This window comes from Rhagoletis zephyria, unplaced genomic scaffold (genome assembly GCF_001687245.7).
Source record: "Rhagoletis zephyria isolate East Lansing unplaced genomic scaffold, Rhagoletis_zephyria_1.1 Rzeph_scaffold_00921, whole genome shotgun sequence".
NCBI lineage: Eukaryota > Metazoa > Arthropoda > Insecta > Diptera > Tephritidae > Rhagoletis > Rhagoletis zephyria.
In genome coordinates this window covers 50,570-75,648 of record NW_016158005.1, presented here as the reverse complement: position 1 = coordinate 75,648, position 25,079 = coordinate 50,570, and the positions used below count along the sequence as shown (strand labels likewise).

The window sequence follows — 25,079 nt, the reverse complement described above, 5'->3', positions numbered from 1 at the left end:
CCCACATCCCATATAACGGTAATTTTCGGAAATACGAAAACTGCGATATTTTAGTAACTACTGAAGATAATTCACTCAAAATTGATATTTACAACAATTTTTAGACGAAAAATAAGCATATTAAAAATTTTTGGAAAATGGGCGTAGCCACGCCCACTTATGGTTACATGTGTATATCTTGGTAACCGCTGCACCAATTTCTTCCAAACTTGGCATAGTTATTGGCCTTGGTACAGCATACCAAATGGCCAAAAATTAAGAAAATCGGACAATAACCACGCCCACATCCCATATAACAGTAATTTAGAGAAATACAAAATCTTCGATAAATCAGTAAATATTAAAGGTAATTTATTCAAAATTGATGCTTGCAACAATTCTTTACCAAGAAATACGTTTATGGTAAAATTTTGGAAAATGGGCGTTGCACCGCCCACTTATGATCACATATATGTATCTCGGTAACCGTTCTACCAATTTGTACCAAACTCGGTACGGTTATTGTGCTTGCCACATAAAAGTAAAGCACTGAAAATTATTGAAATCGGATTACGACCGCTTTTCATATAACGGCAAATTTCTGAAATGCTTGAAACTGCAATATTTCGAAATTTAAGGACGCTAATTTACTCAAAATTGATAAACCCCGGCTTACCACCTAGCGGTAGCTTTCGGAAAGGTGAAAAAACATATATTTAATACTTGCGCCGGGTATTTAATGTTCGGCTCCACCCGAACTTAGACTTTCTTACTTGTTTTTACGTGAATTTATTACAGTAAAAGGCTCGCGGTCGTTTTGGTGGTTGATTTATCGGTGGTGATTTGAGATTTCCCCCTGCACAACTGAACCCTGGTGTCTCTGAATGAAGCTTTAAGGCATAACAATACTGGCAAAAATCACATACATTGAGCCAATCGTAACACCTAAAAATTCGATATACTCAATGGTGCAACAGGTTTATTTATTCTGACATTCACGGCACCTTTTCTCACTTGGCGATTATTCGTAATGACTCCAGCGCCACGTGACAGCTCTTTGTTGCAATAGTATTGCCTTCACCGCTACTAATACATATTTTGAATATTAGCCAAAGTGGATTATCAATAAGATTTTTAGTAATAACTTAACTCCAGTGCGAACTGGCGGGAAAATTTGTGAATCTACACTATCCGGAGAGTTACTCAAAAACACACAAAAATCCGTCCGACCATTTTGGAGGATTTCACTCACAAACACACCTACAGATGAATTATATATACGTTTGTACGGCGCCAAGCCCTCTTTTCAAATAGCCCGTTTTTCTCCATGAGTATAAAATTGATTTCATATATCTCCACACCAAGTTCCAGTACTCTACCATGAACATTTCCAGAGATACTCGGTATGAAAAATTCGGTTTTTATAGGAGGTTCCACGCCCCCTCTATATATAGAACATTTTTTAGTCAATACCAATCATTGCGGCGTCTGAATCACAAGTCGGAAATTTCAAAAAAATCGGTTCGGCCATTCACGAGTTTTTCGAACACAAAAGACGGCTTTCGAAATATATATTGGTATAGATTGGTATGAATCGATAAGGTTTTGAATATGTATCACAATATGAGTGTTAGACGAAAGAGGTTTAAAAAGGTTGGCAACAGTTTAAAAGGTTAAATTCAAACTATTCAATAATTTAAATGAATTATTACAATATGGGAATCAATCAAAATGATTTTAAAACTACATGTAAAGGGTTTCCATCTGTTTAAAATCTCAATTGAGTTTAAAAAGTATGACAAGTGAGAAGTTTAAGAAGGTTTTAGTTTGAAAATATTTGAAAGATGGTTAAACAAATTTTAAACCTTTTATTTTTTAATTGAGTTTTCTTGATATAAATTTTACTCAATGTAGAACCCAAAAATTTCATACACTCAGCGAAGTGGGTGAGGGCGATCTAGTTCTCATATCAAAATTGTAAATTTCCCTTAATTTCTTCATACTCAAATTATCGGATCTAAACCTAAAATAGCTAAATAGGCAGAAAAAGGCACTACAAATCGCAACAAAGGCAAAATAAGGCACTAAAGACAAAAACCGAAAAATAATCAAAAAATACATTTATTTTAGAAATGTTTATTTTACAAGTAAAATGAGAAAAACTATGAACTTCATAGTTTCACTCATGATAGAAAAAAGAAGGTAGTTTCAATAAACAACTTTTGGCAGATAAAAAATTGTTTGAAGTTTCATAAATTGTGAGTATTATCGACGGCCTTGGCACTTTGAATATTAAAAAAATAAATCGGAGTATTTTCTATCCCATATTTATACCAATGTAATAATCGGGCAGGTTCTGCAATACACTTCCGAGTGAATTTCAACTCCTGCCAATTCGAACTCAAAGCGAGTTTGATTGAAATTCACTCGAAAGTGAATTGCAGAACCTGCCTAATTATTTCAAATCAAAACCCATTATCAGTGCTTGGTATTTTTTGTACTTATGTAGCTCGCACTATTTTTATTAAAAACATATAAAATATAGGCTATGAAAGATGACTTCATCGTAATTGTTCATTTTATTTTATAATAAAAACCACGCGCGCATTAGGGCAGATCTCCATAGCATCCGCATACGTATGGGTGCGCTTGACAGAAAAATTTAATATACAAATTTTTATGGCAGCACCTACATAGCAACGCACGAAAATGTAAGAAAATTGTATGAATTTTGATTTCTAAGCGTAAATGTCAAACCCATGCATACGGATACGCATGCTATGGAGGTGAGCCTTCATGCTGTTAGTTTTTCGATTTCTTATTTTGAATGCAAACTTGCGATCTAAAAATCTGATTCTAAAGAATGTTCTTCCCAAATGAAACCTTTTTATATTTCTGTTAAAATTTATTTTTAAGTTCATCAGATTTTGAAAAAAAAATAGGGATTTGTGATTAGCGTATCATCGATAATAATAATAACAAGTAAGAAAGTCTAAGTTCGGGTGGAGCCGAACATTAAATACCCGGCGCAAGTATTAAATATATGTTTTTTCACCTTTCTGGAAGCTACCGCTAGGTGGTAAGCCGGGGTGTATCAATTTTGAGTAAATTAGCGTCCTTAAATTTCGAAATATTGCAGTTTCAAGCATTTCAGAAATTTGCCGTTATATGAAAAGCGGCCGTAATTTTAGTCCGATTTCAATAATTTTCAGTGCTTTACTTTTATGTAGCAAGCACAATAACCGTACCGAGTTTGGTACAAATTGGTAGAACGGTTACCGAGATACATATATGTGATCATAAGTGCCAAAGGCGGTGCCACGCCCATTTTCCAAAATTTTACCATAAACGTATTTCTTGGTAAAGAATTGTTGCAAGCATCAATTTTGAATAAATTACCTTTAATATTTACTGATTTATCGAAGATTTTGTATTTCTCTAAATTACTCTTATATGGGATGTTGGCGTGGTTATTGTCCGCTTTTCTTAATTTTCGGCCATTTAGTATGCTGTACCAAGTTTACTATGCCAAGTTTGGAAGAAATTGGTGCAGCGGTTACGAAGATATACATTTCAAGCATTTCAGAAATTTGCCGTTATATGAAAAGCGGCCGTAATTTTAGTCCGATTTCAATAATTTNCTGATCATTTATGTATACATTTGTCTATATCTATCTCGATTCGTTTTGGCTGTTACAAACAACCGTTATGTGAACAAAATTAATATACCCTTGTGCACAAGTGCGCTCGGGTATAATAATAGATTAGCGCTTGCACATATGTTAGTGTTTGGCCGAGCTTCTCCTCCGACTTGTGGCGTGCGCCTTGATGTTGTCACACAAAGTGGAGGGGTCTACAGTTTTACGCCGACTTCGAACGGCGATTGTATTTTTATGAAAAGCTGTTTTTCATGGCAGATATACACTCGGAGGTTTGCCATTGCCTACCGAGGGACGACCGCTGTTAAGAAAAACCCTTCTGCTAAATTTTTTTGCGATGTTGCTTTGATCAGGGTTTGAACCCAAGTGCTGCGGAGTCGAAGCGCGTACTGCCTACCACTGCACCGCAGCGGCCGAGCGTCTCATCATTAACTTTCACAAATTTTGAAGTTAAATTTCTAATGTATGCAAAGTTGAAGTTGGCTTGTACAGACCGCCCTCGGATAAACAATTCACATATCGTCGTGTAAATTACAATACCGTGTATCAACCAAATGCAAAACTGCATATGTGGGTTTGCATAAATTATTTTCTGTAAAAACACCCATATTCCAAAATCGTTCTCTTTTTTAAACAGCAAACGCATTTATGTTTAGTATATTTCAGGACGAATGGATAATGCTTGAGCCAAGAGCTTGTGTAAGCAAATCTATTTTTTGGCCAAAAATGTCAGTTACGCGGTTTTGCAGAACGACGATAGACTATTTTGAACTTAACGACGATATGTAAGTATAATTTTGATCACACTCTTCATGCGTTCTGAAACCTAGTCGTCAACCCCATTTTCGAAATTATGTAGCCGGCACAAGTCCATTATATTCCACATCTTTGAATGTACTGATAAAATCATCGGTTTAAAAAAAATATTTCCTTTAGTGATCAGGTAGCATGAATTTGATGAAATGTCATAATTTTATTAAAAGTCAAATGGTTAACAACAACAACGAATGTCATTAAATTAACTACCTTCTTTTTTGTATCATGGTTTTACTTTATGAAAAATTTCTACTTTGAGTCTTTGACTATTTTCTCCTTTCGAGTTTTTAACTCAGAAATCTTTAATTTCTATAGGTGTAGTAACATTGAACCATAAGATACATTTTGAAGTTTTCTGGCAGAATTTTCATTAGATTTTCGCGAATTACAATTAAAGGTGAAAAGGAAAACATCTTTAAAAAGGCAAAAAAGGACAATATCAAGTTTGTATATGGAATCAAGGAAAGCTAAATCAAGGACATCCTTAATCGAATAGACTCTATCTCTTTATTAGAAAAAAAGGCTATTAAATCCACATCTGAGGTACCACCTTTCCTTAACAAAAGAAGTATAAGAAATAGGTTAACGGTGGTTCAAAGTTATGCGGTGAAATACATAAAAATATATATTCCGACGAATTGATAACCTCTTCGGATTTTTTTAATTTCTAAAAAAGTGTTTACACTGCAGTCGATTTCTGCCAATCGCTACGCTAAATTTTCGTCGCCAAAATTCTCAAAATGAAAAGCAGTACGGCCTAGGAGTTTACAACATTGAAAAATAAAAGATCCAATGTGTTATCAGCCAAATCTGGCAGTCGCTGGATTCCAACATTCGATATCGCTAATTTTGATCGCCAACATGCCCCTAAAGCTCAGCCCAGAATTACAGCGGGCGACGATAAAGCGGTCGTCGGTAAGTGAACAGCTGTTCAGTTACCGCAGTGAAAGCCGTCGGATCAAACACAATTGCGGTTGACGACGGTTTCCGTTAACTGTCATTTTGATTTGGAAATTTTTATTAAAATATTTTTATATGTTTGGTGCGTGCGTGTGTGTATATTTCTGGAAAAATATAAATCGTTAAAAGCATTTGCAAACTTGTGAAAATAATAGAAATAAATTTTAATTAAGCGAAAAACGTTGGCGGTAAAAATCCTGCCGCCGCAATTGTGTGCTATTCCATATACCTTCGTGAGTTTTAATTTTGACAGCGGTCAACCGTCGACCGCTATACCATCGTCCGCTGCAATTCTGGGTAGAGCTTAATACTGCCGGCTCTGGCTGATTACATATTGCATCTGTTACTTTTCGACGTTGTAAACTTCTAGGCCGCACTGCTTTCTGTTTAGAGAATTTTCGCAACCAAAATTTGGCGTAGCGATTGTCAGAATTCCACTGCTGGCTAGGCTTTGGGTCTTGCATGTTATATGCAAACTTATGCTTTCTGAGTTCTTTTGACGTACTGAACTAAAAGAAACTAGTTCATTCAAGTGATAAGAACTAGAATCTGTGATCACTAAAATGAACTAAATTTCGTAACTGTAGTGTGTATCCCGCTCAGAACCATGATGCAATAATACAAGGTGGTATCAGTTCCCTTTCGGAAATAACTGACTTGTCTCAGAAATCAATCAATTGACAAAGTAGTTGGAAACAAACAATATGTTCAGTTTATGATTTTTAAAGTAGATGGAACATATGCAGCGTCGGATAATTACCTTGGTTTCAGTACATCGCCTTGTTAATAAAGTTAGTTGCTTACAAGAAAAAAGGAAGAATTCAAACTATTTGTGGTTTGTAAAAAGGTACTTTTTAAATTGCTTTCAAAGTAATTGAATTTCCGACGGGGTTGTGACAGCTCGACTGCCTTAGCTCAGTAGAATAAGAAGAAAAACGGGAAGAAAAAGTTCATATTTTCTTTTAAACAAAATTAGCTTTTTTATAGTATATTCGAAATCATGATAAAAAATAGGAAGGTAGAACCGCTGAGAGGAATTTTTCAAATTCTTGACGTTTGCAAGTAATTTAATTTAAAATTTTACACACACATTCTCATTTTCAATCTCAAACAACAACAAATTTGAACAATTCCTTTTTTTATTCTCAATTTTATACGATTTTAAAACGTTGGCAAACTTCAAAAAAAAATCATGGCCGACGCATTGAGAGAACGGTTTTACCTTACTATGCTTTTATCATGTTCGAAATGGAATAAAATAAAATAAGAAACAAAATGTGTATACTGAGAAAAAAAATCAACTATATTATAAGGAAAAAAACTGTTAAAGAAGTAACAGTGGTTCACCTAAGGCAGTCAATATGGAATATGGAATTAGAGCGAGAAGCTTCCAGCCGATAACACCTTATATTATGGCATCATGACTCAGAACACGACTCTAATATGAGTGAACCAGTAATTGGCGGTTAAATTCAATAAACGGAAATGAAGTGGACGCTGTGATAATTGAATGTAAAGCAAAAATTCTAGAGTTTTCCAATTAATTGAAGAGCGCTATAGATTCATATACACACACATACAACCAGAGGCACTTCTCAGAACCAAAATAAATGCAGTAACATACATATATATTTTTATGTAATACAGCAAGTAAACCGACGTTATACTCGTATTACGTTTTGTAGACACGAGCCGGTATATTCAATAAAAATTGCGTCAGAATTACGTAGGCAGCAAACCAGTAGAGTATTGGCTCGTGCTGGATAAATAACACTGTATATCAGCATTTTTGCAACAGAATAACCATGGCGGAGCTTTAAAAGAGGTAATCATATTGATAATTTGCACTGTGCAAAGTCGTAGTTATTCTTATTCTTCTTATTTGACACTACAACCGATGTTTTAGCCGAGACTTAAAAACTCCGGCAATTGCCTCTTTCCTTTGCGAAGCTGCGCAGATAGGTCCTTCTGCAATTGGTTCTTCGATTTTGTTCATGGGCGCCCTTGCTTTCATTGTCCACCCATGGGTGCCGAGTTGAAGGATCTTTTTACTGCAGCGTTGTTATGTTCAATCCAGCCCAATCGTTGTTTTTTATGCCCTATGTCCATGTTCTTAAAAACTCATACAGTTCTCCATTCCATTTTCTTCGGCACCCGTGACCTATAAACTTCGTGGTTCATGCGAACAGGGCCGTAGATCTAGTGATCAATAGTTCTCTCGAAAGCGCCCAAAGCCTTTCCATCTTTGTGCGATACCGTCCACGTTTCCGAACCGACTTGTTGAGCGTGATTTCTTTTTGCAGGGAGAGAACTCTGCTTTTCATTTGACTACTGAGCTCAAAATAGCGCCTGTTGGCAACAGTTATTCTTCGCTTTATTTTCGTGCTGACGTTGTTGGTGGTATTTATGCTGGATCCCAGCATGGGCGTAGCCAGGTAGGGGCAGGCGGGTGCTCGAGCTCCCCCCTAACATTGAAATTTGCCTTATATATATATATAATAGTACCCTGAAATACCAGCTTAAATTTTGCCTAAATTTCATTCTAGCTACGCCGATGGATCCCAGGTAGACAAAATCCTTCACTACTTCAAAATTATATCTGCCAACAACGACGTGTCTCCCAAAACTCAAGGATTCTTTATGTTTTGCCAGGAGGTACTTTGTCTTGTCCTCGTTCACCACTAGACCAATCTCTTTAGCTTTTTTTGCTAAGATGGAAAATGCTGCGCTGATGTCTCTAAGTTTCAGGACGACAATATGAATATTATCTGCAATCTCCAGCAGCAATGTTTTGATGTTGTATCTAGAACCTTCTTTGGCCACAAACGACACGGAGAGGCCCTTCCCACTTTGAACGGAGCTGAACCAGCTCTTCCCCACCGGCTTCGAACAGCTCAGCCTGTATACCATCGGCTCCATTGGCCTTGTTATAAGCCGCCTTATTGATGTTCTCACCTCGCCTTTGCCGAGTGAAGGGACGTGAGCTACACGGATTGAGAAGTGTATGGAAGGGGAATATCTCAAATGTACTCTGGACATCTGTTACCAGATTTCCATCTTCACTACAGTAACCAGCTCCGGTGCTGAAACATTTGATTTCTGCCTTATTTTCTGATAGAATTTTCCAATTTCAAGCTAATAGGGTTCAGGCACTTATGCCAATCTTTATTTCTTTTGAATGAACCTTTCTCGCCGTCTTCTCCCGGTCTCGCTCAGCTCTCGTGTAGCTATAGGCTGCACGGTGACTTTATGCTGCGTATTTCTCTGCAGCAGCAGCACGGCACCGGCCATCTTACCAGTTGTTCCTGCGCTGGCGATAGTATCCAACCACTTCCCCCGTTTTTTATCCGCTCGATGAAGGGTTTCTTGTTAAAGCAGGACTGAGAGTCGATCGAGAAATTTATCCGCAGGGGATACCCAATTCGCTTTTCATATGTTTCGGTGCGGTAGTCTGGTACTACTAACTACCATGTTTCCTGCAGCAGCGAAATCGGTCAGCCTTACACTGGCAACGGAGGTGTTGTCATGAAGGCTATATCCTCGGATTCTTGGACCGAATAATACCTTCCTTACCCACCTTAATATTAAAGACGTCGAGCACTTAGAGGATTCCCTTAACTTATTAAGTCTTAAACCGTGTAAAAGTCTTAAGTTAACGAGGCTTTTATGGGAACGCCCCTTTGTGAAAAGGTGTAAATAGGTGCGTAAAGTGACTGCTTGACAGATCAACCAGGATTTTTTGAAGCAATTTTTGTTTCGTAGTATTTCCCATAACATCCCGCCATCTTGTCTCTTTATCACTCTTGGCTAAAACACAATTAAAAATGCCGAAAATTAGCAGAAAACCTAAGTGAATAGAGTTAGTGTATTTCATTAAATTTATTTGCGTATTATTTTTTCACTTATTTTCATTATTTTATGAAACATTTTAGTAAAAAAATTTCGGCCTCTCGGCAACACTGAAGTTTACGAGGTCGTTTGCGCGTCAAATTTGCCTCGAGGGCAGTGCACGGACTTTCCCACTTTCTTGGTAGATCTACCAACTTTTTAGCAGTATTTTATTTTCTACCATTTTTACCAACAAAGGCTAAAAATCTACCAGTATTTTCCCGAAAGAAAGCATACATATTTTAACATGGAATATTCCTAAAATAAATATGAAAGGTTAACTCTGACCTTAACCAATTTAAAAGTGAAATTGCATCTATACATTAGCGCACACAAGGGGTGGGTTTTGGGGTTCAATAAATTTATTTTTACTGACTCTTTTTAAAATTTTTTATTAGTTGAGCGCATCTTGAGTTTATAGAACTTTTTATTAAGCAAGTAGTTTTTAAGGAAAGAACACAACCGACTTCAATTCTCATATTCAAATTTAGGGGTACCATTAATTTCTTCATGATCCAATCATCGGATCTCTAAAACAAATTACGGGACGAACCTTGAGGTACTATCTTTCTAATAAAAAAAGGATTATTGAAAACGGTTCACGTGGTCCAAAGTTATGTATTCCGGCGGGATGATAACCTCCCTTTTTTTGAAGTCGGTTAAAAGCGTTTGAGTTCTGTTAATCTGTAAATAAAGTGCATTACATATTGTGCATAAAACTTGCATAAATGTATTATCTGAAGCAAATTTTCAGTATTTTCCGGCGATATATCTTCAAAAATATAAACCCCCCCTAAAATATATTCCTGGGTGCGCCCCTGCATTTATATCAACTATTTATGGAAATATTTTTCGTTTGCAATACTTTTTTTGTGGGAGACTACCAAACGAATTTTGTGCAAACCTAAAGCATTTCAAAACTAATTTTATAACAAAAAAAATTTAAGTGCAGAGTAATTGTTTGTTTTATTTTAAAATGTGGCGAGAATCAAGGAATCCGTGATCGAATCAAATTCGAATCGAAATTTTCTTTACAGCTTTTGGTAGCGAGCTCGCTTTTTCAGTTCAAAATGTATTTGAGAGAAAACAGCTGTCATTTTGCTTCGTTCGATTCGAATCGTATTTCATTCGATCACGGAAACCACGATTCGGGTCTATTTTTATGTATTACATATTTATGGATTTTTTGCATGTTTTATTATTTTATAAAGAATTACAATTTATTCCAAGGCGAATTCATATAATAAGGTGACAGCAGAAGTTCAAAAACAAAAATGGCTCTAACAAATTTTACGCAAAATTACATTAAGAATTACAACAAATATATCATTTTGATATTAAGAACCCCCGAGGCGAAAATTCAGCTGCTATGGTAGTACCACGTTTCGCTTTCAATTATCCTAAATGAGTAAAAACTATCTAATATTGGCTTTTGAAAAAAAAAATCTACCAACTTCTACCAATTTATGTAAGTAAAATCTACCAATATCAATTTTTTTTGAAGTCCGTGCACTGCTCGAGGGGCTCGTAAATAGAGCTGCATCCAAATTTTTACAGTTCTTTTACGAGGCTCGTAAATTTACGAGGCTTTTACGAGTTTAAGGGGAGAACCCTACTATTTTAACATCGTGGCGTGGCAGCGCTCGTAGAAGTGATCTTTAGTTTCATCATCCTTCTTCTCCACCGCAAACAACCAAATTCTCATGTGTGTTAATTTACACAGTAATTGAGAAAAACAAATTTAATTTTTTAATTTGCTTAATTCTTTACTTTTATTGGTCGGACCCTACCCCTACTTTTTGGTAAGAAATATTTTTTCCTAGAAAATGTCATAGGTATTCGTATATCTCTTCGAGATTTTGTGCTTATGGTGCACAGCCTCTTTTACTACTGGAACTTTGAGTGAAAATAGAGAAAAATTCTGATGTTGAGGGCTGTGACCTTGTGTAGCGAAAATTATTCTATTGCAGAAAAAAGTCGAAATTTGTTGGACTGTGTAATTTATTGGAATTTTGAAGGGGTTGTTGTGCAAGATTTGCTAGCGCTAATTAATAATGTCGTGGGCATTTATATGTATATATGTATAGTGTATACATGAATAGATAAATATAGATGTGCATATTTGCACTAAATAGCTATTTAGTATAAAATTAGCTAAGACGTTTGAAAGCAAAAAATTGAGCAACACCTATGTATCCCTAAATGTGGATTTTTTAATTTTTTACGATTCCGGGATTTTTTGGGATCTCGTTGTTACAATCCCGGGATTGGTTTCGGGACTTAGATATTTATTATTTTTCGACAACTTAAGGCACTCCGCACATTAAGCGCCGAATCATAGTAGTGTAATCGTTTCGGCATACTAAAGTATGAAGCTATAATGCCGAACATATGCATTTCAATAAAGCTCTGCACATTTCATTAATCACGTTTTCGCTTAATCATAAAAGCTTCATAAATCGAAGCCCCCAACAACATTGTAAGGCGCTTGCCGTTTTAAATCGTCATCTGTTTACTTTTTTGTGTTGGAAATAAAATTTATTTGTCATTTTGAGAGGAAGTAAATGAAAATTAATGATTTCGTGCTTAAATTAGTGCAAATGGTATTGAACCATAGGCGTTTATGCAGCATTTCACTGCAGAAATATTCGCAATTTCCAATTCGGAAAAATCAAATTTCTACAAGTCTTCACGATGAAATGAAATAAGTATAACACAGATAGACATTTACCATGAAAGCCACCTACGCAATTTTTTAATTTGAGGTTTCGAAAGTATAAATATAATAACAAAAGTTCCATTTGAATCCTAAGCTAAAGCTTTCTTCTTGCATTTATTTCAATCAATTGAGTTCCAGGACCAAGTACAATAAAAAATAAGTCAAGTATTTGAACAATTTTACCCTTAAAACCTTTATTTAGGCAAAAATGTACCGAAATTACTAATTTTTTTCATTGTTATTGGAAAAAATTATAATGCTCGTTTTTTAAACTTTGGTAAGCTTTCAAATAGAATGTTCATGTAGTAGGCAATGGACGTTGTCATCAAATACAACATATCTGTGAGGTTTCAAAAGTGCACCACGAAATTAAAAAAAAATTGCAGCGTGCAGAATATCTGTCGCAGCTATTTTGTAATTTTTGAAATTTTACGATTTTTTTAATCTTAATAACTTAAGTTACTTGAAAATGTTTAAACATAACGACGAAAATGTTCTTCTTTCCAAAACTAACGAGTCTAGTGTAATAAGACTCGTAAATCCAGCCTAAAATTTTTATACACATGAAGAACGATATATATATATATATCGGCCGCTGTGGTGTAGTGGTAAGCAGTGCGCGCTTCCACTCCGCAACGCCTGGGTTCAAGCCCTGGTCAAAGCAACATCGCAAAAAATGTAGAAAAAGGTTTTTTCTTAACAGCGGTCGTCCCTCGGCAGGCAATGGCAAACCTCCGAGTGTATTTCTGCCATGAAAAACAGCTTCTCATAAAAATACAATCGCCGTTCGGTGTCGGCGTAAAACTGTAGGTCCCCCCGCTTTGTGTGACAACATCAAGGCGCACGCCACAACTCGGAGGAGAAGCTCGGCCAAACACTAACATATGTGTAAGCGCCAAACTATTATTATTATATATATATATATATATATATATATATATATATATCTATGCATAATGAATACTGTGTAAAAATCTTTAACGCCAATATGTAATCACTTTTAAATAATATGGCTTTTAAGTTAAGGCGTGCGAATAAACTTGTTAAATAACTTCGTATGGTGCTACGGGGCGTATACGTTACATACGCAAGTACGAGTACATACATATATGAGCATGAGTGGTTGTTTTTACTTTTTTAACATGATTCAATAATACAAGGCTGTGTAATTTGTGACAGCTAAAATTTGACACTCCTTTATCTAGATTGGTATTTTGGAATTAGGAGAAAGGGGAAGGTTGTGATCGTCTTTTGCGAAAACGGTAGTAGAATGGTACTACAAAAAGTACGCTAAGTATACAATTAGAAGTAAAATGTGTATTATTAATTCTATGCGAATTTGTAATATATTTGGTGTTTCAATGGAAATTCTAAACAATACATAAAAATATGCATTTTTGGTTTAAGTTATTCGTCATTTCCTGGAAAAAATCTACAATACCGACCGTTCAGCTATGCAAAAACGAAAATTGCAGATCAATAGAACTTTTTATGCTCATTTTAACCATACCAAAATTATTTATCGCAGGTAAAAAATGAAGACGTTCTAGAAGGTTAAAATTCAGTTTTTAGATATTTTAAATATTTATACCTTATGAACTATAAACCGATTAAAAAAACTAAGGACGTCGCCATAAAGATAATTAATTTAGTCTTCGGCTGATGTACATAATTTATAGCTCTTTGTATTTAAAACTAAACCCACTAAAAAACGAACAAATGTTATTTTTTCATGAAATAACCTTTTTGTAAAAAAAGTGCATAATTAATGGCNTATGAACTATAAACCGATTAAAAAAACTAAGGACGTCGCCATAAAGATAATTAATTTAGTCTTCGGCTGATGTACATAATTTATAGCTCTTTGTATTTAAAACTAAACCCACTAAAAAACGAACAAATGTTATTTTTTCATGAAATAACCTTTTTGTAAAAAAAGGGCATAATTAATGGCAAAGAAATTTATATTATTTAGAAAGTACAAGTTATTATCTTTAATTCGATATTACATATTTTATCATGACCTACTTTTGGGTTTCAATAATTCAGTTATAATAAAAAATTCAAATAAACCTCGTATACCTTCTTTATTTTTACCTGCGCCAAATAAATTTGGTATCGTTGAAATCAGCGTAAAAAGTTCTATCAATCGGCATTTTTGGTTATTTTATAGCTAAACGGTCGCTATTCTACACTTGTTCTAGAAAATTACCCAAACGAAGGTGATGCCAACGAATATTTAGTATGAAGAATTTTGGGTTTTACTACTAATACCTATCACTAGAAACTATAGAGTAAGCAACATTCTACACAAGTAAAGGAGCCGATTTTATGTGTGGGAGCGAGAAGATTGTTTTATTACAAAACCTTTCTATTATTGAATCATGCTTTTTTAGTATATCTTTTTTTAGTTTTCATTTGAACACAGTTTCGCGATGGAATCTTGTTCTTTATACAAAAGTGAACCACCATTTTGGCCCAAAAACACGTTTTTGTGGAAAACAAAGATATGGGCAGGATACTTTTATTATGAAAGTTATTTGTACGTATTCCCAAATCATTTTGAAAAAATGTCCTTTATTTTACGTTGGTTAATATGGTCACCGCATTCATATTGCAGTCGTAGTCATTTTTACAAAAAGTAAAAAATAAGAGTATTTATACATATACACATATGTATGTGTACTAAAATTAGTATGCCACAACATATGTACATATATATACCTATGTACATATATATACAAGTCGGACGGATTTCGTAACAAAATGATGCCATGCAATGATCGGACTTTAAAAAATTCTGTGTGGTAGAATCTGGAAAAAAATGTGGTAGATTTAAAAAAAATGTGGTAGATCTCTGGGTGTGGATCAAACTTTGTACAAAAATTAGAAAAAAATCTGCAAGGTTTCACCTAAATTGCAAACTTTTTAATTAGACTCTAAAACAAATTTCATTTTAGCGTAATAAAGTGCAAAATTGAAGTTACTAAAAGTTGCGTTGAGTTTTGGCAATTTTTTCCTTGACAGTGTAAAGCAGCTCCTTCCATATCAAGATATTTTTCGAACATATTTTAAGAGATTTCTGCAACCTTGTGGAGTGCTGCCAGCTTTTCTTTTTAACACATCACGAAATAGCGAACAAATGTGGCACGTTCCGGAAACCGCTACTAGGGATTTGCCGATTTTGACAGTTCTCAAATAAAAGTAAACGACGCCTTAGAAACTTTAGATGCACTGAAATTTGATAATACTTTCACAAAAGTTGTTGTTTTTAAATATTTTCGTTATTAATTCTTTGTATAAATCATATATTGTGCAATTTAACACAATAAAACCACGTTTCCTGTCGAAAAATTTATTACTAAGAAAATTTACTAATTTACCATTTATTTTATTTTCCCATTCGGCTTGTTTATTTTTACTTGGGAAATTTCATCCTCGCCGGGAATGCATATTCTTGTACATTATATCGTCCTTGTTACCATATAGTGTTTAGTGTTGGACAATTTTTGCTATTAAAATTAAGATAATATGTCGAGCAAAAATAAAAATAATCAAAGAGGCGAATATGTGGTAGATTTCAGACCTTAAGCGGTAAATGTGGTAGATGCTCAAAAAATTTGACAGATCTACCACTATGTGCTAGTAGTCCGATCACTGATGCCATGTCTCCGATTCGCTTCAAATTTTTTTCTGGGTTCTATGTATACATGAAATAATCTAACACGTATTCGAGGAATTTATTTTTCCTTTTTTCTTCGAAATATGATCTATCAAAGTTCGAAGTTTTTCGTGATTCTGACCATTCATGTACTGTACATTCATGTAGATAAAGAAACTGACTTTCTATATGATGGTTATGATTGCCCTAAAGTTAAATTAGCTACTAAAAATTTGAACTTTAATAAATTGATTTGCATATTTAATACCAGCAAATTTGGGATTTAAAATTACACCACCGTAACTTTTGTTTAATTCTCTATAAAAAATATGTTCCAAAAAATGGAAGTTTTTCAAGAACTATTTTTAAAATATTTTTTTTTTTATGACGAGGTGACTTATTTTGTGAGTGTCAACAATGAAGTCGACGATGAATAGAACCCGAGATATAACAATTTGAAGAAGTACATGATCATTTAGTCAGAATCACGAAAAAATCCAAAATTCGACAGATCATATATCCGGAGAATAGAGAAAAATGTGAAGCCAATCGAAATTGGCTATGAAAAAGAATGCCTCATATGTATGATATATATATTATAACATAGAATAGATACATTTTATAATTCTTTTGTGAATGCCGTTTTTTTTTAATTTGGTCGTAAATTAAATTATATCCCGTGATCCTGAGTGCTTGATCCCGGGATTTCGGGTCTCAAAAAATTTGTGTACCAATAAATAGGCGACAATAAAAAATTTGACAAATTTATACAAATGTACCACTTGTGTGAAACGGTCTTAATGGCCACGTTCAGAAGGCGCAACAGCTCAGTAACTTCTGAACGCGTTGTTGTGTACTTCTGATTAAAGTTGCCCACACTCACCGACGTGTACGTATGCCGTGTCTGTTTGACGTAGCAACATATAAAATTTACTGTTGATAGAGAGAGAGAGAAGCACGCGTTACCGTCGTACGTACACGGTGATGAGTTTTCATTAATATGCGCGTTCCTTATCTCCCAGAAATAGTCAGAAAAAGTCCGAAGTAGTCAGAAGAATTTTTTCTGGCAAAATCCTGAAAAGTGTCAAACTCAACTGAATTTAAATTAACGGAAATTAAAGAATACGCAAAAAGTGAGAATAATCTAAAAAGTAAAAGAAATGAATTGAAATTGGAAGGAGGCAAAAAATAATTGATATAGCAAGTGTTTATTGTGCTTGTGCTTGTGTGAATGTGTTTTGTACATACATTTCTGTGCTTATTTGACGTTAGTTTTGTTGTTGCCATTCTTTGGACTAAAAATTTGGTTTTTTGCGTTCCTTTACTTTTCCTGTTATTCTCTTTTAGTGAGCGCATTTTGCTTACGCTCTGGCATTTTGACACTTTTCAGATTTTAGTCCAAAAAGATAAGGAATGAACCTAATATGGCGCTCTCATAAGTTTGATCGTGTGAGCCACACTCACGTACGTTAACGTGTCAGCTGACACAAACAGACATGGCGTACGTACACGTTGGTGACTGTGGTCACCATAACTGAACAATTGCGTGTTAGATGATCGTAATATTTTTCTGATAATTTGATACAACATGTTGGTGTGAACCTATGAAAGTTGATATCAACCGTGACAGTGGCGTAGCCAGGATTTGGCTTTGGGGGGGATCAAAAAAAAAATGTCCATCGATAACTTAAATCTGTGACACACAATGGCTAGAGGTGTCGCCTAAGTGCATTCTTTCATATATTTATGTATGTGCCAGTTTTACCGTTATATATTTTGTATCTACTCCTTTATTCCATTTATTTAAATTTAAAAATTAAATTACTATACCGTTTTAAAAATCTGAAAATTCACCGCGGGAAATTTTTTTATTCTCTTTTTGTCTTCGCCTTCTCGTTTTTGCCTTTATAAGTTTTGGAAAAAGGTTTTGAACGAACCATTATATCACATTCCTAGGCAAGTTTTGAAAGAAAGTTTTCGATACTAAATTTTATTAAAACAAAATGTCGAAATCAGCTTCAGTGTCATCGTTAATTAAGAAAGAGATGTTCTTAAATATCATNATCAGCTTCATATAGAAACAGTGTCATCGTTAATTAAGAAAGAGATGTTCTTAAATATCATAACTTTACGACACTCACATATTGACTAGATTTGACTTTTTATTTTATTATATTTTAATTTGAATTATTTGTGTAAGAAAATATAGTTTATTCCTTAACAAACACTAAATAGGTTTAATCTTTGAACAACATTAAAAAAAATCTACAAACTTTCGTTAAAATTTCGAACTTTCTATTTCAATTTTATCTCTTAATATTTTGCAGTTTTTTAGCTCATTCAATTTTAGTCTAATAAAGTGCAAATTTAAAGTAGCTGTGACTTACAGTTGATGTATGGCATATTTTTGACAATGTCGGTAATTTTCTTAAATATTATCTAAGTATGTTCGACGATTTTTTTAATGAAGAAAATGAGCAACGCCTTCATCAAAAAATAAATAAAATATTAAAAATCCACAATAAGTCGCAGCTATGTATTTTAAACTTGCGCTTTATTTGAACTGATCGGCTACAAAACTGCATACTCAAAATATGTATTTCTAGGAAATCTAACTAAAAAGCTTTACGAAAGTTTGTTGATTTTTTTAATGTTGCACAAAGATTAAACTTTGGATTTATACGGATTTGTTAAAGTGTAAACTGCATTTTTATAAACAAATAACTAAAATTATATAATTTTAAGATAAATGGCGAATCTAGTTAACATGATGAGTTTTGATAAGCACTTGAAATGTCAAGTTTTAGTACTGAATTCAAAGAAGATGTCTCTTTTATCCATTCATAATAACTTAAAAAAATGTGTTTGTTAAGAAGTGTATCTTAAAATATCTGCCTTGACATTTATGTTAAAAGTGTAAAATATGTAAATGTACCTACATAAACTTTCCCGTGAATACCATCAAATCATTGGCCTTGAAGGGAATCTATGTATGCATGCATGCATATGAGCAAATTAAAAAGTCGATACAATTTACAGTAGAAAAGTAGTTTTTGTATAGATTATAGATTATTTCCCAACACTGTGGGGAACGAAGCAAAATGGCCTAGGGTATTTAGCAAATATTCAAATACATAATCCACCAACCGATAATTTTATATATTCATTAAAAGATAATTTGTCATCAGTCTGAAATAAAAAAATTATAAATCGGAAGGATAAAATAGTATTGTGTTATTAATTAAAAAAAAAGTTTCATTTCACTGACGAAGGGGGAGGGGGGGAGGGGGGGCGGTGGGATCTAACCCCCCAATTTCCCTGCACACTCTTAGACCGCACTGACAGCGCTGTGTTTCATTTACACACACACATCGGCACAAGCACTTTATTGTATCCCATGATATGAGTGTTAGTTTTTTCCAGTGCATCAACCTATTTACTATATATTAGCGTCTTGCCACTCTCTATTACTCTTACCGAAACCCAGACACGAAGTATGTAAAACTATTTCTTGCGCGGCTATCAAGGAAACAGTAATGGTCTGATTATGGCAACTTAACGTAACTTACTAACGGATGTTGCTTATAATTAAACAGCCGAAACTTAACGTAACTTAATGTAACGCCGAAATCTGTTTCATTTTGATTCTCTTAGTTCTATGTTCCGTTAAGTTAAGTTGCCATAACTAGGCTTTAAGGGCCTGTGCACTTAACTCAATAAAAGATTTGCAACCCTTAAACTAATTCTTTAGAGAAATAATGTGCAGCTGTTTTCTAAATGCATTGCAAATTCTATAAAGCTGTTTCGCGGCTTAAATTGAGTAGCGAATTAAGCAAAATCAGATGTGCAATGATGCCCGTCAGAGCCCAATATAAAGAATCCAGCAGTGAAAGCTGGTGACATATCGCCCCATTTATGCGTTAACCTCGTATCTGCAACAGAGTGAGCCTATTATTTTCTCTCACTAGGATATAGTAACCAAATGCTATATTTACATAATATTTTTGATTCAACTGAAACTAGTCAGCAACCACTTAAAGTTTTTGTTCTAACGTTGACTTTAATTATTATTTTTAATATGTTTGGAATAAAAGTGGGTGCATATTTATTTATGTATATGTTTAACTCTTTAGTAATTTTTTAATTTTCGTTCAGTTCGGATAATTTATTAATATGGCGCTTCCCACGAATTATCATATGTTAACCTATGCATCAGCATCTACCAATTGGCATACTAGTCAGCTCAGAAGTCAATTCCAGACAAGTACTTTTCACTACAGGGTAGTGTAGTAACGTTCGATGGCAAAATATATGTAAACGTTTATATACTTATATATGTATGTATGTTTATTTATGTGTATAGGTCTTCTCACTGCCCTGCAGGAAATGGGACTAGTTTGTAGCTAACTATAAACTAACCAGCAGTCGACTAGTGGTATTTTAACTATTTCCTTTGGCCGTAACTAACTACTTTTGAAGGGCGATGACCGTAAAATAGTGATCACTGGTTTCCTCTGCATTATATGTCAACTTGCTTGTAGCTAACTATTTTTGGACACAAACTATCAATAAAAAAGGTTTATTTTTTATTTTTTTTTTAGTTTATTTTATTTTACATTATATATTTGCCTATTTGTTTACATGGTCTTTTGTAGGTGGTCCAACATTTGAGTTCCATCAGACATAACATCAAAATAATAATATAAAGTTTCGATCTTTATTTGTCCCGAATTCGAAAAAAAAATCTGGGTAGTGCAGAAAAAAGTGCATTGAAAGTATTTTTTGCAGGAGGATATTTAAATAGAAACTTGTAAAGAAAATAACTTTCCGATAACGTCTGCATGACTCCTGCACGACTTTACAACTCATTTAAAATTAGTTTTGTCGCAGCTAATTAAAAGTTAGTTATATGTATATCGAAATCCCGCAAAAAAGCTATAAGTTGGTTATTTCAATCAATTGATTTTCTACAGGGTGCATTCTCTTATATAAATGAGTAAATACATACATACAATGTATATACATACATATGTCTTTATAAACATATGTATTGTCCGTTTCCTCTCTTGTAGACACACCATCAATAATAATGATCAATAATAAAAAAGTTTTGACGCGATGAAACCGAAATCAGTTGAATTTCAGCCTTTGAAGCGTTTAAGTCGTGTATTGTGTTTTTTTAAAATCGGAATTGTTGTTTGAACTCGAAACCCGATTATTGTGTTAAAACTACATAAGTGGATAATAAATATAGCTACAAGTATATCCTGGTTTAAGCTTGAGTTTCAAAAGAATATACTGGGAAGTGTGTTTAAAAAATTTTAAATTGCTAAAAAATGCCTCCAACTGGTCTAATAGCAGTAAATACAAAGGATTGTGAGCGTTGCAATAACGACTATGAAGATTCTGAATATGAATTTCATGCGTCTGTGTGTGTATGGACCAGGTATTAAACGAAGTTAGAAAAAATATATATATTTTTATATATATATTCTTCCTCACGGAATTTTTTAAGAATCATTTTGTTTGAAAAGAGGACTTTTATAAAATAAAAATGACCTCCGAATTAATTTGTTTACATAAGTATATGTGGATAATGAGTATATTTCCGTATTATTTTTTAAATTCATATATAAAAACACACATACATGCATACATGCATTTGTATACAAACAAGTAAATCAGAACAAGCTTGACTTGACTTTGAATGTAAGCAATGTCAGAGAGTGACTGAATTTGAGCTCCAAAAACAAGAGACAAATTTATTTAAGTCGTTTATATTTACTTATGTACGTATGTAACTAAACAGAACAAAATATTTCATCATAACTGTTACAGAAATCCACTGACCTCGGTATAACTAAAGAGGCTTGGATATATTTTTTAAGTTGAATACATATTAGAGTGTTCGATTATTCGCCTTTTTTCGAAAACCGGTTATCGCGTTATCGAATAATGTGAATTCGAAAAAAACCCGGCTCCTCCTTTTCAAATTAGGAAACCAGAGAAACTTGTTTTATTTTGCATATATTTCCTCTATGGTACAACTAACAGAGTCAGTAGTTATGACCAAAATTACAATATGTTGCTAAAATCAGTTACAGCCTTTATTTAGAAATGAATAGAGCGTAATGAGTTCAAATTATTTTGGATTACAAGTAAAACACAAAAAAAAATGTGTTAAAAATTCACACTTAATGGGGTTAACCGAGCTTAACCACCTCTCGCCGACAAAGAGCCCTAGTTTCTTCATTTTGACTCGAGATATTTTGACACAACTCCATTGCTATAAAAAGAACAGTTGAAATCGGTTAAAAAAAAAAACCGAGTCAATCACCCTAACACATATTCAGAGCTGTGCGAACATTTTACCTAACGGCACTAAGGCCCGATTTCAGATGGCCATTTTTTCTGATCATACATTCAATCTGCACTTAAATTGCCAATATTGGATATTTAAATATGAGATATGCAACCCTATGTTCGTACCAAACAACCAAGATTGATAGTTAGGTTGTTTTATCAATCTTGCCAAAGAACAATCGGCTGTTCAGTACAAAATAGGTTCTTTCCTGCACCCAACGCGGGATCCCTCGGTTGCGCAAAATAGCCCAGAAATCATTCCCGTACTCAAATATGGGTAATAGAGAGCGAAAATTGGAACGTACTTTTCAGCGGGTAAAAATGGATGAAAAATCAAAGTGCATATCAGGTGTTTTGTGTACATATATTTTCAGTATTTATGTACTGTTTTATTAATACAATCAAATTTGTGATACCAAAATTCGCAAGTGTTTGCATTTAAGTGTCGATAAGAAAAATCACTTGAATCATCTATTTCTCAAATTCAGGGCATGAAATCTGGTTTTTGCGTACCCATTCTTCTCGACATTGTTTCATTTTTGAGAGAACATTTATCGCCTATTCTCTAATTACTGGATCCGGTCCTGGTTGTACGGGAAATAACCTAATGTAAACAAACAAACAAATGCAACACCAATTTCAAGGAGCAGGAAACAGTGATGCCACTTGTTTCGCATATTTAAGTAAAGTTGATCTGAAACTCAACGAAAATTAAATGGCATACAGCATGATTGTGTTGAATATTTAACCGCATTACTTTTCTTAATGATCCGAGTTATACATATCTGGACTTGAATAGGACTTGTTGGCATGGAAGAAAAGCCGTTTTTATAAATTATTCGTTATTTTTGAAACTTAGAAATTTATCTGAACAAAGTACGAAAACGTAATTTCGAAAATCGGGAAAATATTAAAACCATTGGAGCCATCTAACTTAAAGGTTTAACCGGGAAAACCACCACTTTCTAGCCGTACCTCTAAGTAATTTAAGGTGTATTAAATTCCTGTCTTGGTTCTTAACGTTGTCCAATAATTGATGTTATTTTTCGAAAATTTCTTAAATCAGTATGCAGCTCTCACGAAAAAAAGCTCGTATATTTATTTCTTAAAGAAATTTTACAGCTACTGCAAACTACTTATTCAAGCAACAGAAATAATGACGAATATTTCTTGTGATCTTTCCAGAGAACTGCAGACAGCCGTTTAATATTTAAAAATTTTATTCAAATTAAGTCTGTTTTTGAATGAAAATATTTTTAGGAAAACAACAATAATTATCTTTAATTTTGGTCTCATATCACGAAAATAAGAAGCTGAGCTCGCACCAGCTTTACTGCTATTTCCGTACAGTTTTTGAGTTTTGGTTCAATTTCATGTTGTTATGATATGTTCTGCGCATTTGCGTAATAGACAAAATTACCTTGGAAATAACGATTTTTTTCTGGCATTAATCGGAATAAAATGAGAACTACGTAATGGCATTCAAAACGAATGCGGTAATACATATGCATGTGTTTGTGTTTCTTGAGTTTTTACTGTAAATTCCATCTCAATTTAAGTTGCAATATAGTGATGCAAAATCCACAAATTTTTCGAAGAATTTTCTAGCGCATACTCCCATAATGCTTCTAAAATACATATTCTTTATTTACCGTAAGTCTACTTGGAACGAATTCATTCTACACCAGATCATGAATATCGATGAAAACAATCAGCATTATCTTAGGGATGTCGGAAAAACATCGATGCATCGAAGATACCGATGCTTTACTTCGATGCATCGGAAATTTTCCACTCGATGTATAAATAGTCGATGTATCGATGCGTCGATGCATCGATGTTTTTTGAAAACTGACCTCTCTAGTACATTGAACCCGTCGTTCCAGTTTTTCAATTGTACAAAAACGAGAAGTGACTTTGACGAAAAAAATGAAACGGCTCCCAAAGCTTCCGTTAGAAACATAATTTGCTCAGTTTCAGTAATTTATTTCAAATTTTGCACAATTTTGTTGACAACATATTTTGTTGTAAAACATTATCTGAAAAATCCTCTGCCAATCGATGCATCGGAAAACATCGATGTACATTCCGATGCATCGAGTCAAAGAAAAACATCGATGTATTTTTCCCACTGACATCCCTACATTATCTTAACTTTCGCGCTGTTACAGCATTGTATTATAGGTTGCTTCTCCGTTGTCCGTTGTGCCTGCAGCTTCGCGACGTCGAGCTTTCGTCGCGTTAATTTGGGCTTGCAGTTACCTTTTCCGAAAGACGTGGAAAGTATCCTTGGAAACGGCTATCCTTCAATGTTCAAATTTGGTTATGAGGCAAGATTTGTAACCAAGCGTTTACGAAATTTTCAACAAGTGTCTTTAAAGTGACTCTTACTGGATACACATATAACTACTACCCATACCGCAATCAGTTTGTACTCCTGAACACTATTTAATATTTCGTCGTTTAAAGTACAAAACCGCGTATCGTAATTCTGCAAAACCGCGTAACTGACATTGGCTGCCAAAAATTGGATTTGCACACACAAGCTCTTGGCTCAATCCTTATCCATTCGTCCTGACATATACTATCCAGAAATGCGATTGCTTTATAAAAGAGAGAACCAATTTGAAATATGAGTGTTTTTACGCTTTAGAAAATAATTTCTACAACTTCACATACGCGGTTTTGTATTTTACTGATACGCGGTTTTGCATTTTGTTGATACGCGGTTTTGCTCTTTAAACGACTATTTGTACTTGAAGCTTTTATTTATGTACATTAGGGTGGCCATATCTGAAGGATATCTAAAATATAATTGGACACCCTATCCAAAAATATATGTGAATTAAAGTGCGTATTTTCAAAAACCTTTGCCTGGAAGGTGTATGTACTGTAAATGTTACTCATATTGTGGTATTAAGTAAGCTTAAATTTTTAACAGTTGTTGTTGTCTTTTTTAGAAAAGTGGCAACCCTGCACCAAAACATTTTTAAATCTCTTCAAACGAGTTTAGTTTTGATGAAGAAATGTAATT

The 25,079-nt window shown here is 34.0% G+C and overlaps 1 protein-coding gene across 4 annotated transcripts in view; it reads left to right on the top strand.

Moving 5' to 3' along the window:
* The window catches only part of LOC108362063 (uridine phosphorylase 1), a 116,704-nt gene that overhangs the window by 56,525 nt on the left and 35,100 nt on the right, over positions 1-25,079 (top strand). For 2 of the 4 annotated variants that reach the window (XM_017614897.1, XM_017614898.1), the window contains exon 1: positions 20,827-21,128. The exons of the other annotated variants lie outside the window; for them this stretch is intronic. In XM_017614897.1, the coding sequence (XP_017470386.1) occupies positions 21,019-21,128 (110 nt within the window). In that variant the 5' untranslated portion in view covers positions 20,827-21,018. Of the gene's footprint in view, positions 1-20,826; positions 21,129-25,079 lie in introns of those variants that run through there. 4 annotated transcript variants of the gene reach the window in all.